Source organism: Tupaia chinensis, unplaced genomic scaffold, assembly GCF_000334495.1.
Source record: "Tupaia chinensis unplaced genomic scaffold, TupChi_1.0 Scaffold144767_1, whole genome shotgun sequence".
Lineage (NCBI taxonomy): Eukaryota > Metazoa > Chordata > Mammalia > Scandentia > Tupaiidae > Tupaia > Tupaia belangeri.
In genome coordinates, this window is record NW_006204627.1 from 2,068,093 (window position 1) to 2,086,329 (window position 18,237).

Sequence of the window (18,237 nt, forward strand, 5' to 3'; positions counted from 1 at the left end):
CAGGCCTGCCTTCACCATGGCCGATGGAAGCAGCAAGGATGGCAGGTGCATACAGAAAGATGCAGGAAGCTCTCTTTTTTAACAACCAGTTTTTGAGAGAACAAACCCCTTCTCACGGAGTCTCATGAGAAGGGGAATTATCATGGGAGTGGCGCCCGTGATGCAATCACCACGATGCAATGGCTGCGCACTAGGTTCAACCACCTTTCAGCACCAAATTCCAAAACGTGAAATGGCAGGACAAGCCATTACCCAAACTATAACAGGTGTATTTTTTTTTCACATTTTGTTACCTCATAGATTTTTCTACATGTGTGATACAAAACTGAAACTGAGCTTTTAACAATACTGAACTTTCCGATCAAACTGTTCCTTCCTTTCACCAATCCTCCAGATGTCAAGTTACAACCTACAATCCTCCTTATTAATCAGTTTGAAACAGTTTTCTGTGATTTTTCTACCAAAAAATCTTCATTGCTATAGTTTCCTGTGATTTTCCCAGAAAATGCTCTTCATTACTATCCAAATGCTTATTTTTATACTTTTGACTATGGAATTCTTTTTTAAGAAGTATTTTTTGGGATTAGCGTGTCCTGGGAAACACTCTAGGAAACACACTCAATTAGAGATCTGCTTAGCAGATGGAATTGACAAGGAGGTGAACTCTCAAATTAAACGACTTCATGAGAAGACACTAGAAAACCCATCCCCAGATGCCTTGCACCTCATTTCTCCTCACTATTTACCTGTGGTCTTCACAATCAAATATAGATTTGCCGGAGTGTTGCAATAATGGTAATTTAGAACGGATCAGCCATATCAAGGCAAATGCATTAAGAATAGAGGTATTTTCCCAAACTCAATCTTTTAAACATATAAAAATACCCAAGGGGCAAGCAGGTAGTTGGTGACTGGGGCACTGAACTCCACATGGCCGAGTGTGGTTTGAACCTGGAGGCTTGCTTTCTCACTTTCCCTTGGGAACAGCAGATAGTGTAATGGTTACGTCACTGGACTCCCATGTAGTCGACTGTGGTTTAAGTCCCAGACCAGTGACTTAAAACTCATGCCAAGTCCATTTGTGTGCATGCCCAAAATCCCAAGAAGAGAATGGAGTCAAGAAAAGATTGTGGCATGGCCATCCCCTCTAGGGGATGATTTCTTACTTTCTATCTCTCTCTCTCTCTCCGGTGAGCACACATGCCCTATAGCAAAAATCTCTCTAAAAGAAAAAAAAGATACCCCAACACATTTGTGCTAAAAATCAGAATAATAAACCCCAAGAGTTCAAATAAATTCTGCAAATACATTTCATAAAATGTATCTATCTAAATAGATTTTTTTTTTTAAATTTAGAAAGAGACACAGTGTAATATCTAGATTTACTTGTCTGTAGCATCCTTTCCTGTGCTAATGCTCTTGTGGGAAGCAGTACCATAACTGTGCTATCACACACTGAAAGACCAGAGGATCAGAAACTACCTTTAGAAAAAAGGATGGCATATGCAGCCAGATGGAGGCACAGTGGTAACATGGTACTCTTCAAGGCTGACCAGAGGAAGGATCCAGGTTCACGTCCAGAGACTTCCCTAAACACATCGGGCACATGGTAGCCTATGACCTGGGATTGGCTGAGGCTAGGAGTGGATTGTTATGTCAGACCCTATTATGGGTTTGTCCCTCCCTCTGTCTTTCATCCATATGGAAGAAAGAAGGAAATAAACTTTAAGAAAAAGAAAAAGCTGCACTGATTATTTCCTCTGAATTCCAGTTTGAGGAGAGGGTATTCTCCTTTAAGAGTTATTTCTTACCTCTACTAGGTACACACACTCCTAGGGATAGAAATAGTTCATTAGTGGAATCAAATCAAAATGATTAGTCATTTCCTGGAGATTAAAAATATTTTTCTCAAAGGCAACTAGGAAGAACCAAAAATTTTTGGAAGGATGACCTATGAATGAATAATAGACCACATCTCCATTTGGACTGAAGCAGCGGCATGGCTTGTCAGTGTAGACTGGAATTAATCCAAGTTTAATGAATAGTGCCAGACCCTCAATAATTTTATTGGGAATTTACAATGTCTTCATCACTTAACTTATCATCTTTGTAACAATTACACAACTTATGGATAGTCTAATTTTTTTAGAGGTTTTTGCTATATGGCGTGTGTGCTCGCCAGACAGACAGAGAAATGAGACGGAAAGCAAGAAATCATCCCCAGAGTGGATGGCCACGCTGCAATCCCTTCTCCTCCATTCCCCTCTCGGGATCTTGGGCAAGCATGCACACACGCCTGGCGTGAGTTTTAAGCCACCGGGTCTGGGACGCGAACTGCAGTTGACTACATGGGAATCCAATGACATAGCCATTACGCTAACTGCTGGTCCCTGGATAGCCTTTTGATAGAATAGTTGTTTGCTTAAAAAAATAAAAAAATAAAAAAACTGTTATAAAAATAACAATTTTAGTGGGGGAAGGTGTTTAATGTTTTAGATTCAGAATAATAAAATGGCTTTTCTTGAATAAATTTCAACAAAAAATTATTTTAAAATCTTATAGCTCTAATTTCATGGTTGTGACAATTGCATTAACATCAAAGACAATGCAAATCCTATCACGTAACTGGGACTGATCCAAGTGAGGTTTTCAAAACTTTCAGCATTGGAGGAATGGCTTTAGATGAGAAAAGTGGGCTATCCAGGGCAAGTAACTTGCCTGAGGTCACATGGCTTGTCAGTGTAGACTGGAACTAATCCAGGACTCGTGGATTTCCAGTATTTTCAGTAGCTCTTAACCACCTACACTTCTAGCTTCTACACTGCCTTCAACTTCACTAAGACATGGAAGGCTGGGCTCAGCCAAGATGGTGTAGGTTGCTCAGAATTGCTACTCAGAGGTTGGGGCTACATGGGAGGCCTAGGTTCAGTCCTGGCCAACCTAAACACATCAGGCATGGTTGTGGGAGCCTGTGGTTTTAACCAGCTGTGAGGCTGGGACAAGAAGATCCCAACATGGCAATACCCTGTCAAAACTCTCTTGGAGGAATGGATGGATGGATAAGTAGGTAGTTAGGCAGGTAGGTAGACAAACAGACTGAATCTAAGAGAGAGAGAGAGAGAGATTGAGAGAAAATAGGCTGATCTTGAGGGGCAAGCAGAAGCCTTGGCTCCAGGACAACCTGAAATAGAGCTTTTGTGACTTCCCACAGGCAGTAACCACAGAGCGCAGGCAAGGGGTCAATCAAGTTTCAGGGGTCAATCGTTTCCTTTGTTAGAAAGGGAAGCACTTCTACTACTAAGTCTCTTTTCTAGTACCCAGGCTCCAAACTGCATGTGCCTGAAGAAAACTCACTATGGCTTCTGGGTGGGCAATGTGGCTGCTGTTCTGCTAATCCGGGACACACCTGGGAGAAACATTCATATAAAGGTGGAACCAAATCCAAAATTACAAGTAGGGACATGTGCTTTAAAGCATCTTTGTTGCCAAAACCTAGAGTACAAGAAAGATCACTGCAGAAGTCACTATTCATTTTAGGTTAAATTCTTCCATGACTAGCTCTCCAAAGGACTGCCTAAAAATGCACATTTATTTAGTTAACTGCTTAAGTTAAGTGAGTCATCAGTTGGGAAATAATTATTTTAAAAAACTTATCTATTTCTTCCAACACAGAGAGAGGGACATCCCCAACAGAGTTTCACTCTGCAATCTACTGCCAGCCTTCACCAGCCCCCATCACAGGCATGCACACACATTTGGCATGTGCAGGGAGGTTCTGGAATGTGAACTCCAAGCCTTCCCATGTGAGTCCCATTGTCTTACCACTGTGTCTTACCACTGTGTCACCATGTGGCCTGGGATATGCTTTTTATTCATTTTTTAAAAAAATTTATTTATAGGACACTGTAGGATATGAAATCCACATAGAAATAAGAAACCCATTTGGAAGACAAGCTTCACACAGAAATGCTTTTGAACCTAGATGAATTCTTACCATTTGGGTGGGGATTAGCTAATTCACTTCAAGTACAGGTTGAGTAACCCATATCTGAAATGCCTGGGGTCAGAAGTGTTTTGAATTTTGAAATATTTGCATATAAATAATGAAGTATCTTGGGGATGGGGCCCAAGTTCAAACAGAACATTCATTTATGTTTCTTACACACATAGCCTGAAGGTAATTTTATGCAGCATTTTTGTACTGAAGCATTTTGATTATGACCCATCAGGTCAGGTGTGCAATTTTGCACTTGTAGCATCATGTTAGCACTCACAAAGTTTTAGGTTTTGGGAGATTTCAGATTTTGGATATTTGAATTAGGGATGCTCAACTTGTAGTGTGCAACATATTGGAAAAAAACAGGGAAAGGCAGCCCTGGATTCTGGTCTGAACCCCACCACTACTGGCTATGTGACACATGAGTTCAACAAACCTTTGTATCTCAGGTTCATCTTCCAAGGTGGGGCCATCTGCCTGGCCTCCCTTGCATTCTTTATCGCTTCTAGAGCTGCACACTTGACTCCCTCTGCCTATGACAGCTTTCCTAGCACTCTCCACTCAGCTGGGTTATTGAGTCACCTCAGGTCTCCTGTCCTTCAGGAAACCTTGCCTTGACTGTTTCCTCCCTGTGGGAGCTGTGTGGCAATCTCCTCTGTGCTCCCCCAACCTGTGCAAGTGTTACCCCCATTTCTTACACTCTGAGGACAATAAATTTATCTTCAGTAGATTTCTGGAATAGAATCTCTTCATTCTTTTTTTTTTTCTTTTTCCAGAGAGATTTTTGCTATAGGGCACATGTGCTCACTAGAGAGAGACAGAGACACAGAGACAGAAAGCGAGAAATCATCCCCACGGGGGGATGGCCACACTGCAATCCCTTCTTTTCCATTCTCTTCTTGGGATTTTGGGCACTCCCGCACATATGCCCAGCATGAGTTTTAAGCCACTGGGTCTGGGACTTGAACTGTGGTCAACTACATGGGAGTCTAGAGGCACAACTATTATAACATCTGCTGGTCCCCAGAATCTCTTCCTTCTTAACCTAATGCATAAAACAGTATGCTTAATACTTGACTACACTCATTAAAGCTTTTTTACAAGCTGCTATATAAATACTACTACTGGGCCAGCAGGTGGCATGGTGGTTAATGCGCTGGATACTCCCACATGGCCGACCACAGTTCGAGTCCTGGAACTGGTGGCTTGCTTTCTCACTTTCCCTCTCTCTCTTTGTCTGTCTCTCTCTAGTGGAATTAAAATAAATGAATGAAGGAATAAAATTAAATAAATAATTAAAAATATACTACTACTAAGCACAGCCACTTCAGCAGAAGTGTAATGCAGTAACTGGCAAGGCTGGAGACCACATGGCCAACCACAGGTTTGGATCCCTGGGTTGGCCTGAAAAATACACACCTGAGATTGTGTGGAGTTGGAGGGCCAAGGAAAGGGGATCATGGCATGACAAGACACTATCACAGGTGCCTCTCTCTTTCCCCTGCCTATACATGTGCACATGGAAGACCATGGTTCAAATTCTAACCCTGGTAGCTTGAAATACATGTTGGGTACATGAATGCCCCATATCCTGCTGGATAGAAAAATGAAGGAAGGGTGAATGCAGTGTGACAAGACCCATGTGAGGGTGGTTTCCCCCTCTCCCTCGCTCCAGTGAGTGCACATGCTCTCTGGCAATTAAAAACAAAACAAAACAACAACAATAACAAAAAAACCCACTTAAATCATTAATTATTAAGTTTAAAAAAATAAAAATACATACTCATACCTTAGTTTTCTTGCATCTTCAAAAAAACTCCACAAACCTACAAAAAATTACAAAAGTCCTGAGGAAACAACCTTTGGCCTAACACAGGTTTTCCCAAATATCTGCATAAAAGTTTATGCTAAATTTCCACATACAAACATATCTAGCAAAAAAGGGCACAAAGTTACCCATACAACTTGGTAAAAGAATTTTATTATGTGGCTTAGGTAGCTCTTTGCATTCTACTAACAGAAAAGCATTTCCCACACCTTATTCAATCTAACAAATTATATATTTGTGATGTTATCTACATGATTACAGTATTACACTACTGAAGAAAACCTTCCTTTTATAGGTACTTTGGTGCAATTATACAGTAGAAACTTCTTCCTCCAGGAAATAAAAATACTCTCAATCTAAACTTAAAATGGAACGAAGACATTAATACCAAGTTTGTGCACCACCTGGTAAAAGATTGCAATAAAATTTTAAACAGTATGCTATTTAACACCTAAAGAAGATGAGCCAACATCTGCCAGTTACAACCAAACCTCTGTAGGAATGATTTAGCGTCTGGGTTTATTTTTTACTGGCTTTCACATATGATAGGTGGAATTAATTGTACCACAACGAAGGATAGTCTCATTTGCATAAGAGATTCAAATATTGGACTCTAGCACAGGAAATGTCTCTTGGGGCTTAGTAATATACAAAGAGAAAACAAATTGCCTTAAGAAAAATTCCACAATTGTTTGACTCAACATCTGAAACGTTTTTATCACAGCTTTCACATATTAAGAACGTTTCCTCCAGAGATGAAGCTTATTTATGAAATCAAATCTAGTCGCTATCATCTGACCCATGTTCTGAACCTCGGTCTGAGGCCTCGTTGTTGGATCCCTCCGGTTCTGATTCATTTCCAGAGCCTTGGCCAGAACCCTCATTATCAGATCCTCTCTCCGATTCATGATCTGACTCGATACTCGGAGAAGCTGGGCGGGACTCGTTCTCAGACCCTCCTGAGCGGCTTCTCCCTGACTGCACAGATTCATTGTCAGACTGTTCTGAACCTGAAGGTCTTCTCTTTCTGGGTGGCTGGTCACTGTCTGAATCCTCATCTGACTGGGGCCTCCGGGACCTCCGGGGACTGCCGGCCTCACTGCCAGACCTGTTCTGGTTCTCATCGGAATCACTCTCTGATGAAGAACGTTTCTTCCTCCGCTCATCCTCTTCGGAGTCGCTGTTGCTGTTGCTGTTCCTGTGATGTCTGGCAAAGATAAGCACTGGTTAGACACGGAGGGTTCTGGCCAACTGGGGCTTTGACAATCAGAGAATATACTTCTACAAAATAAGGGCACTTAATGTTCTATTTCTTGACTTAGATGGTGGCTACACAGGTGTTCATTTTTGTAATATTTATTTTGTGTACTATTATGTAAATGGGTATATCTCACAATAAAAACAGAATTAAAAAGGAAAAATAAATAAGGCACCTCAGCTCTAAGTCAGAATATAAACAGGGAAGGAAGATCCTCACTGGCTTCTATTGGGCATTTCTCCTCATAATCAAATACTTCCCAATGAAATGTTTAAAATTATGAAAAGGAAGGGATATATTATTTATCTTCATAAGCAAGTTATGAATATGAATGTATTCATATTAATGTCTTTATTCCATTTTAAGTTAAGATCGAAAATATTTTTATTTTCTGGAGGAAGGGGTATGTATCTACTGTATAATTGCACTAAAATACATATGAAAGGTTTTCTTCAATACTGAAATATTGTAGCCATGTAGATAAAATTCACTAATATGTAATTCTTTACGACTGAATAAGGTGTGGAAAAGTGCATTTCTGCTAGTTTAATGCAAAAACCTACCAAAGCCACATAATAAAATTCTTTTACCAACTTTATTTTTTTCTATTTAGAATTATTTATTTAACTTTATTTATTCATTCATTTATTTTTAATTTGACCAGTGAAAGTCACAGAGAGAGAAAGAGAGAGCAAAAGTGAGAAAGCAAGCCACCAGGTCTGGGACTCAAACCATGGTCGACCATGTGGGAGTATCCAGCACCTTAACCACCACACCATCCTCTGGTCCTTTACTAACTTTAATAGGTAACTTTGTGTCCTTTTTGTGCAGAATACACTTGTATGTGGAAACTTAGCATAAATCTTTATCAACTATTTGGGAAAACCTACATTAGCAGGTTTAACAACAAAGGTGACCCTATGATCTCAATTGGCTGTTGAGACTTCAAAAAAATCAATCCTCATCCCAGTCTATAAGAATGAGACACTTTCCTGTCATGTTGCCATCTGCCATGCTAACGGAAACCTGAAGACCAAAGCCACTACTTTTGTCCTGATACCTGCCACTGTTCCAGGCTCCCTCACCATGACAAGACTTCAAGACAGGAAGCTGGGGCTAGGGCTGATTCACCTTTGCTCTTGTGGTCTCCCTCCACCTGCCAGTTGATATGTGAAGGGGAAAGGAAGTTGTGCTTATCTTAGAGTGGTGGCATCCAGGGAGTCTTGGCTTCCTGGAGACTCTGGGGAAAAATATATCCCCTTCACCATTATGATAGTTGCTCGAATCAGACATATTTCTCCGGTATATTCTTTAGGTTTGGTTTCCATGACAGATATTCCAAGAAAGAAATACCAAATCCATAGGATTTAGTCTAGGAAAGGTGAGGGAAGTGAAATATATTATTCACCTCAGAGACTGAAACAGCTTTGCATATTGAAGAGAGGTTCTTTGTGCCTAAATCTAGAAGAAGAAACCAGATACACTTTATGGAACCAGGTCACTCTGAGAACATGAAGAAAAAGGTCTAAGAAGAGAACACTGTATTCATTCTGTACAGTATTAAAGGCCGGCAGGTTCCCTGGGATCCAATTCATTTAATTTCATCTGGACAAAGTTTAACTGATGCAAGTGGCTCACATAAACTTGGCCTTGACTTTGGGAGCAGGTTTGGCCACAGCTCACCTTCTCACACTGGACCTTTCTGCCTCTGCATTTTATTAGAGCCCATTCTTCTACTCTTTCCATTGCACTGATCACACTGATCACCTATGCCTTTAATCTGAGGACCAATAAGGTGGGGGTGAGAGCAAAGGCAATCCAAATTTGTATCAGCCAGAGAGAAAGAAAAGGAGTTGCCAGTCTTCACAGATGCTTCTCTGTAGCTCTCCACCTTCTAGAATAGGCTCCCACCACACTCTTCAGCTCCTCTACATCTTCCTCTGCCTTACCTCTCACCAACCAGAACTTCCTAATCTTCCTCGAAGACTCAACTTAAACACTTTTTCTTTTACAGAAACAACCTCCTACAACTCCTACCATCACCCCAAATTCAGATTTGTTATGACCCCAGGAGGCCAGTATATGCAAATCTAAGTGATAACACACACCCCACTATAGGTTGTTTTAGTTTATCTGTTATTCTCCACTGCCTTAAGGAAGAATTTCCTTGGAGAACTGATGGGTCTTTTTTCTCTGTATCCCCAGCATTGAACATGCTATCTCACAGAATGGATGTTCAAATGTCTGTTCAATGAATGAATGAATGAATGAATGAACGAAATGTTGGCCACTGAAGAACATGGTATAATATAGTATTGAGAGTCCTCATCTAGGAATTCAAATGAGGGGGCAACTTAAGCTTGAGGGCAAGTTTAGGACAAATAAAATCAAGTACTACGTCACAAGGGGGGCTGTGAGCTGAAGAAGAGCACCATATCAGCAGTGTAGGATAAGCTCTCCATGGAGTAGAGGGAGCTGAATCACTACTGCCCAATAAGGGAGGAAGACAGTCATGAAATTCCCATCCACATGGCCAGAATCAGACCACTCCTAACACCAAGTCAGCAATAGCAAGGCAACAAAGTTACATATTTCAGTCAGGAAGATGGTGTCTTCAAAATTTCAGCTAATGTCCAAAAAAGAAATGAGATTTCAAAATAGATTTCTTCTTTGAGGAAGAGTCATGTAGTACAACATGACAGAACTAGAACGAGAGATTTGCTAATGTTTCTTCCAGCTATAACGTTCCACATGAAGCTGGAAAGAGGACACTGGGCACAGTGACCACTCCCAGCTAGCTTTAAATTCCCTCCAATTTTCAAGAGTCTGTTTTACCTCTTGTTAGAAGAAAGGAAAGGAGGAAAGAAGGGAAGGAAGACTATTTTTCTTAGTACAGACAGGTTAATCAATAGCCATTTTTGGTTTACCCACATCATTAGAAGAATTTATCAGGAGGAAAGTTCCTACCCTTCATCAGCAATTTTAAGTTTATCTTCATCTGAAGAATCATCACTTGATGATATTATGGCTTTGGATTTTATTTTTCCCTTCATTGAAGGAGGCAGACGTTCTGGCTTGGGCTAAAAAAGGACAATAGATTAGTCAAGACTCTTGTTAACAAGGGACATCTTGTTAAATAAAAGATTAGTTAGGACTCTTGTTAATAAGGGGTGGGGTCTGCATTATAATACAACCAAACAGCCACCAATCAATTCTGAAAACAAGTATTTGTGTTTGAGAAAGCTGCAGGGAGAGGATATAGTCTGGTACACTGAACTCTTCCATGTCTACTAAGGGACAGAAAGACACAGCACTGCAAACTTACAGCCTTCTTCTTCTCTGCTCTTGGTGGACGGCGCTTTTTCGGTTTAGGGCCATTTTCAGTTTCATCTTCATCAGATCCTTCTTCTCCCTTTGTAGATCTTAAATAGTGAACACCAAGAGAGTTCGTCAAGCAATACTCATAGCTTCAAAGTCTAAGGCTGCTTTGCCATTGGGGTCAGCAGGTGGCATGGTGGTCGAGGGCGCTGGACTCCCACATGGCCAACCAGTACAAGTCCTGGACCTGGTGGCTTGCTTTCTCACTTTCTCTCTCTCACTCACCCACCACTGACTTACTCAGTCCTTCTCTGGTCAAACTGAAATAGATGAATAAATAAATAAAGTTAAATAAAATAATTCTTAAAACAAAGAGTACTTTGCCATCAGAATATTATTCATCATGGATAACAATCTATCAATATATGAGCGCTGTCTTCAGCCACACTGCACATTCTTCAAGGGCAGATGCCATAACTTTCATGGCTCAGCAGTCTGCTAAAACCAGGCATTGATGCAATGTATGTCAACCACTTTAGCCATATTGAGCTCTCTCCTTAATCTATGTTTGACTCTAGTACTTGGAGGAGAGATATGAGGATGTGAGAATGCACCCAGGCTCAACATCTTTCCCCTCTTCTTTGGTCTTCTCAACTGCTGATTTGAGGTCTGCCACTAATGTCCTCATTAGTTTCAATCTCACAGGTGTGTGCCTAATGAATGCATTGGGTTGTTTTCTGAACATAGTCAGCCAAGGGTTGGGACGGGCAGGCTAGGTGGGTAGCTGAATGGAGGCTCCTAGACAGGGAAGGACAATGAGAGAGGGAACAGGACAGTTTAGAGGAACCTCCACGTGAGAGATGAGCAGGCCATCCTTGATTGTCACAGCATATTGTACTGGGTGGTTTAAGAGGTGCTTTCACAAACATTTTCATTTTATGCACTGAGCAAAACTATGAGGTGGGCAACCACTAACAGGGAGGACACTGAGACTCAGTGGCTTCCCAAGAGAGCACAAACATAGTGTGGACACGATCCAGGCCAGAAAGGCAAATATGATTAGAGCTCTCAGAATGAAGGCTATGGAGGTGGATGAAAATTCCAAGTACTCCAGAGATTCTATAATTGAGTCTATTAGGATTAAAGTAGGTAATGGGAGCACAAACAAGCTGCTTCAGTGTTTGGGAGGTGTTTGTATAATAATTACCAGGTATTTGTAAATTCTAAATATAGAAAAACTCAGAAGGAAAGATCTTTTTTCTACTTTTATAAGGTTAATTAAAACACATTAATGATACTACCTTCTCCTCTTTTTCTTCTTTCTCTCACCACCCTCTTCTTCTTCGCCTTCTGGTTCACTACCACTGCCCTTTCTTTTCTTTTTCTTTTTGGATATAGGTAGGTCATCATCAGTGTCATCGTTGACAAATTCATCAAACTCTCCTCCCTTCTTAGACCGCTAAAATACAAATAAGACTACAGTCAGTTATTTCTTGGCTGGTGGGATGTGGCCAGGGTGAGAAGGTAGAGAAAGAGGCCATATTCTTTCAGTCACTTGACAAATGAAGGATCTTTACTAAGTCACACAGAAAAGGTGTGTGGCTAGGTCTATATTATAAAGACGTTTATTGGGATGAATGTCTCAAATGATTAAAACTTCGTAAAAATCATCAACTACTTAAGAGTCTACAAGAGGCTGGCCCCGTAGTGAAGTGACTCAGTAGCCAGATCCCACACGATCAACCTTGGTTCAAATTCTAGTCCCAGAGGCTTGAAAACATGCTACGTGTGTGTGTGTGTGTGTGTGTGTGTGTGCTTAAAAATCCTGACAAGATGGAGAAATGGAGGAAAAAGGATTGCAGTGTGACCAAGCCTCATCAACAGAAGGCCTTTTCTCCTCCTCTCTCCATCTCTCTATGGTATGTGCATAGAGTGCATGTACCCTATGACAATTTTTAAAAAAAGTCACCAGAGTCAGCAGGTGGCATAGTGATTAAGGCACTAGACTCCCACATGGCCAACTGCAGTTCGAGTCCCAGATCCAGTGATTTGAAATTCACTCTGGGCATGTGTGCATGCATAGAGAGAATAGAGGAGAAGGTGTAGACATCTGCTCTGTGTGTGTGGGGGGGTGATTTCTTTCTTTCTGCCTATTTGTCCCTCTGGTGAGTGCATGTGCCCTACAGCAAAAATTTCTTTCTTTCTTTTTTTTTTTTCCAAGAGAGATTTTTGCTATAGGGCATGTGCGCTCCCTGGAAAGACAAGGATAGACAGAAAGAGAGAAATCATCTTCAAGCAGGGTTGGCCACGCCACAATCCCTTCTCTTCCATTCTCCTCTTGGGATATCTTGGGCAAACATGCACAGATGACCAGCATGAGTTTAAGTCACCGGGTCTGGGACTCAAACTATGGATGACTACATGGGAGTCCAGTGACGAAACCTTTATGCCATCTGCTGGCCCCCCAACAAAAATTTCTTTTAAAAAAGTCACCACAATGAAAAATGTACTTAACTAACCTTGAAATGCATTTCTAAATTCTGAGCACTGTTTAAATCATTCTCTGTGTTGTAAGACTATCCCTTAGCAAGGATGAAGTCAAAGCTAAGAACTAAGTACACAGTGAATTGAACCAATTATCTTCATATCTGAAAGCCAGAAGACAGGGACTGATGACGTCAGTGCCAGGAACTGCATCTTACCCGCCCACCACCACCTCTCTTCTTCTCTTTTGTTGCTTCAGTCTCGCCAGTAAACATAAGAATATTTTTGGTCTTCTCCACATACTGGGCTCGCTGTTCCAAAAGCTTCTTTTGTTCTTCCTTTTCTCTGAGACGTTTCTCTTCCTATGAGGAAGGTGGGGACAAAAACCATCAAAATGTTCTCATTATGAAAAAATTCACAGCTAGCATCTTAAGCAGAGGACATATTTTTAAATGTACAAAGTCTAAGTATGCACACAATTAATTCTAGTGTAACTAGAAAACAGAATAGGTACCTGTTCCTTAAGGAGCTTCTGCCTCAAGAGTTCCTTTTCTTGCTCTTGTTTGGCCCGCAGTTCCCGTTCTTCTTCATCTTGTTTGCGTGCCCGGGCCACATGGTACTGGGCCTGACTCAGTAAGTCAGAACACTGCCTAGAATGTTTCAGATTTAGAGAAACAGGAATGTAATTAGTATACTTTGCTCAAGAGCTCAGGGCAACTGTTTTCCTTACACAAAAAATTTAAAGCAGAACATGAGCTGTTATCTATATAAAATCTTAATTAGCAAAATTAACTTAGTTTATCACAAGCCAACAATGTCAACTATTTTAAGTTTCCAGACTATGAATGTCCTCCCAAAGCAAGCCAAAGGATTTCCAACACTGTCTTCACATATGACTGAAAGAGCCAGGAATTGTATCTTGATTCTGGTGACACAGCTGTCATTAGTGAAATAGAAAAGTACTTTTCCCCGCAGCCCAAGGACTGGTACTAAATTAATTTTTCCAGGTTCTCCATAAAGAAAAAGGCCTGGCATACCTTGGGATTAGGGAATCCTGGAGGAGTGTGAAAGAGTATACCCTAGGTCAAGAGCCCTTACCACTGTGTCCCTCTCCCAATATGCACCAGTATCACAGCCTCACCAAAAGCCACCTTCCCTAAATAGTAACATTACCTGGCTTCTGTAGCAGCAAGAGCCAAATCGAATCTCATTTTATCTCCCACTTTACTCAAGTAACTGAAGTATCTTAATGGAATGAAAAGAAAAAATATTTTATTAAAAATAATTCTAATGAGACAAGGCCCTTTATATTTCTTTCTTTTTTTAAAAAGAATTATTTTATTTTAACTTTATTTATTTATTCTTTTAATTTGACCAGAGAGGGACAGAGCAAGAATGAGAACAAGAGGGAGAAAGTGAGAAAGCAAGCTGCCAGGTCCAGAACTCAAACCATGGTCAGCCATGTGGGAGTCCAGTGCCCATAACCACCACGCCACCTGCTGGTCCTAGCCCCTTTAGATCTCTAATATTTAACAAAAATGGTCTGAAGAAAGGCTTACATGCTGACTGACTTACATTAATTTATTTAGTACATAAAAGGTTATCATCTCAATAGGAAAATGATATACGTAACTCACTTGAGAAAAACCTCTCGGCAATAAGCCACTCAGTATGTTTAAAAAAGACAAGTGCATCAAGACAGACAAAGTTATATTTAACATTATCAGTAAACTCACCAGTAACCAAATATCAATTCAAGCAATGAATATTTACTAAACACTAAATTTACTAAATGTGTCAGCATGGAGGTTAAGGGACTTAGGCCACAAAAGCACTTAGAATTAACCTGGCAAGGCAAAAACAGTTAAACAAGAATTTAAATAAGGTTGGACAAAGCCTGAAGAGATGTCACCACAATATCGAATTACCAAATAAATACTATAAGGTTAAATACATTTTGAGCTGAGCTGAGTAAATCTATTAAGCATTTTTGAGGTGGTAAAACCTTAATCCTAGCTGAATGAAAATTAAAACTCATAAGAAGCCACACTAGTATAAAAAGTAAAACTAATATTAAGTGAACTCTAAAAATTTCACATGCGTAAAATGCTGAGTCACATTACTGTCAGATTAATAAAACATCTAGGGCAAGTTTACAAAGCTACTGGCCAGTTCTCTAAGTATTAGGCTACAAGGTCCTAATCTGGCAGAAGTCTATGGTTTGGCGCCACCTGGTGGCAGCTGTCTGCTGTGATTTAAATATCATTGGGAAGCCATACTCTGAGAAAAAGGATTTTCAGCATCATTTGTGACAAATGGCTTTAAATACACAAAGCATTTCAATAATTGTTTCTACAAAACTTTTACCTGTGCGCAAGCTTTATTCTTTTAATTTGACCAGAGAGGGACAGAGCAAGAATGAGAACAAGAGGGAGAAAGTGAGAAAGCAAGCTGCCAGGTCCAGAACTCAAACCATGGTCAGCCATGTGGGAGTCCAGTGCCCATAACCACCACGCCACCTGCTGGTCCTAGCCCCTTTAGATCTCTAATATTTAACAAAAATGGTCTGAAGAAAGGCTTACATGCTGACTGACTTACATTAATTTATTTAGTACATAAAAGGTTATCATCTCAATAGGAAAATGATATACGTAACTCACTTGAGAAAAACCTCTCGGCAATAAGCCACTCAGTATGTTTAAAAAAGACAAGTGCATCAAGACAGACAAAGTTATATTTAACATTATCAGTAAACTCACCAGTAACCAAATATCAATTCAAGCAATGAATATTTACTAAACACTAAATTTACTAAATGTGTCAGCATGGAGGTTAAGGGACTTAGGCCACAAAAGCACTTAGAATTAACCTGGCAAGGCAAAAACAGTTAAACAAGAATTTAAATAAGGTTGGACAAAGCCTGAAGAGATGTCACCACAATATCGAATTACCAAATAAATACTATAAGGTTAAATACATTTTGAGCTGAGCTGAGTAAATCTATTAAGCATTTTTGAGGTGGTAAAACCTTAATCCTAGCTGAATGAAAATTAAAACTCATAAGAAGCCACACTAGTATAAAAAGTAAAACTAATATTAAGTGAACTCTAAAAATTTCACATGCGTAAAATGCTGAGTCACATTACTGTCAGATTAATAAAACATCTAGGGCAAGTTTACAAAGCTACTGGCCAGTTCTCTAAGTATTAGGCTACAAGGTCCTAATCTGGCAGAAGTCTATGGTTTGGCGCCACCTGGTGGCAGCTGTCTGCTGTGATTTAAATATCATTGGGAAGCCATACTCTGAGAAAAAGGATTTTCAGCATCATTTGTGACAAATGGCTTTAAATACACAAAGCATTTCAATAATTGTTTCTACAAAACTTTTACCTGTGCGCAAGCTCCAGTTCTTTCACAGCATTAAGTACTTCTTTAAGATTACTTTTCTCATCTTTCAGAACAGAGGTAGCTAATCTTTGCAGGACCAAGGCTACATTAAACATAAGAACTGTATCACTGGGTGCCACATGTCTAGCCTGTAAATAAAACACAAAGCAAATACACATCTTTTTTTAAAGTTTATCTTTATTTATTTCTCCCATGAGAGAGAGGGAGAGATACAGAGACAGAGAAGGAGGGAGAAAAGCACCCTCAATACCATCTTCATGCCATGATCCACCCCTAGCCTCAGCCAGTCTGGATCATGGGCACACACACGTGCACCAGCTCGCCCTATGAAGCAAGTATTTTGTTTGACCTAATGACGTGAAAAGGATTTTAATCAATTAGAGGGTCAGCAGGTATCAGAATATGCATAAAACATAATGAAAAAAATATGATGCAACATAGAAATGGATGGGAGTAACAGTGAGCTCCCCCTTTACCTTCAGCAAAGTCTGTTTGCACTCCTGTAACTTGCCACACTTGAAGAGGGCACGGGCCAAGTAGAGTACAACTTCAGTGTTTTGGTGCTTATAGAACTTTCTGAGGCAATTTTCATACTACAAAAAAAGAATAATTAAAATACAACAAAGATTAAATGATATTTTCATTTTGTAGAAAATATTCAAGTGATTTTTAAAGGTCTGTGAAGAGGTATTTTATTCCTTTAGAACAGTTAATTTCAGAGAATAATTTAAGAAACGATTTTTGACATTCATCAGGATATATTTTCACAACATAAAAAATCTGAATATTAGAAAAATCAGATTCAGAATTTCTTTTCATTTGAAATTTGGACCAACACTGCAAGAAAGGGTAAAAAAATTGGAAAGGAAATCCTTTTCATACTTTTAGCAATACATTCCTAAATTAGCTTATTGCCCACTTATTGGCTCCTTTGGTTATACTCCCTAGCACCATTCTTTAGATCGGCAGGACCTATTGGCAATGAGCATGACAAGTCTTACAGTTCTGGTTAATTTCTTGGTAAAAAAAACACAATAAAACAATACTGGTATTCATTTTGACATGAATATTGTACTTTTTGACTTTGGAATACACCTTGTTCATAGGTAAGATATTTTTCATGAAAAAATGGTTAGACAGCTTTTTCCTGAATATCCTTCATAATTAATTTGTGTTTATAAAAGGCACATTATCAAGTTAGCCCTGTAGCCTCATAGCCAGAGGACTCAGATCCCACACAGCTGAACATGGTCTGAATCCTAGCCCAGGTGGCTTGAAAAACATGCTGGGCACATGTGCATGCATGTCCAAAATCCTAGTAGGATGGAAACATGGAGAAGGGACTACACATGACCATGCCTCATTGGGGGCGGGGGGGGGCACTCTCTCTTTCTCTGGGAAGTGCAAATATTGACCATAATATATCCCACAGTGCCCAAGAGTCTTTTTACTTTTTATGCTGTAGATGCTGAGAACAACTTTCATTGTTCACTCACTCAACAAATATAATAAGCATAATGAAATTCTAGTCATGAAACTTTATCTCCACAGAGTTTTTCTTTCTCTTTTTAGAAATAATTCATTCAGTCTTTCTGAAACTTAGTTCAATTTCAGACACTGAGCAAATAAATATTACATCCAACTATTTGAGTACTTACTACTCTGCTATGCATGTTAGTGCCAAGTACTTTTCCTGTTGGATCCTCACAAACTTCTGAGGTTAAGGTGCAATTACCTCTCTTTAGTACATAGGGAAACTGGCTCAGAGAGGAAGCCCTTTGCCTATGGCACGCAATTAATGGTGTAATCAGGACTTATATCTCTGACTGAATGCTGAAATTGTAAAATTATGTAATTTAGGCCAAATTGTGGCATGGGGTTAAGGTAGCTGGATCCCACATAGCCAACCTTGCAGTTCAAGTCCTAGACCTGGTGACCTGAAAA

General features: G+C 39.9%; 1 protein-coding gene across 2 annotated transcripts in view; it reads right to left on the bottom strand.

Moving 5' to 3' along the window:
* Nucleotides 1-5,958: 5,958 nt before the first annotated feature.
* Nucleotides 5,959-18,237, bottom strand: part of CTR9 (CTR9 component of Paf1/RNA polymerase II complex) — a 47,078-nt gene continuing 34,799 nt past the window's right edge. For both annotated transcript variants that reach the window (XM_006167447.3, XM_006167446.3), the window contains 9 exons: nucleotides 16,770-16,886; nucleotides 16,276-16,421; nucleotides 14,059-14,130; nucleotides 13,400-13,535; nucleotides 13,104-13,247; nucleotides 11,703-11,860; nucleotides 10,409-10,505; nucleotides 10,051-10,163; nucleotides 5,959-7,032 (listed from right to left, as the gene is read on the bottom strand). In XM_006167447.3, coding sequence (XP_006167509.1) covers nucleotides 6,606-7,032; nucleotides 10,051-10,163; nucleotides 10,409-10,505; nucleotides 11,703-11,860; nucleotides 13,104-13,247; nucleotides 13,400-13,535; nucleotides 14,059-14,130; nucleotides 16,276-16,421; nucleotides 16,770-16,886 — 1,410 coding nt within the window. In that variant the 3' untranslated portion in view covers nucleotides 5,959-6,605. The remainder of the gene's footprint in view (nucleotides 7,033-10,050; nucleotides 10,164-10,408; nucleotides 10,506-11,702; nucleotides 11,861-13,103; nucleotides 13,248-13,399; nucleotides 13,536-14,058; nucleotides 14,131-16,275; nucleotides 16,422-16,769; nucleotides 16,887-18,237) is intronic.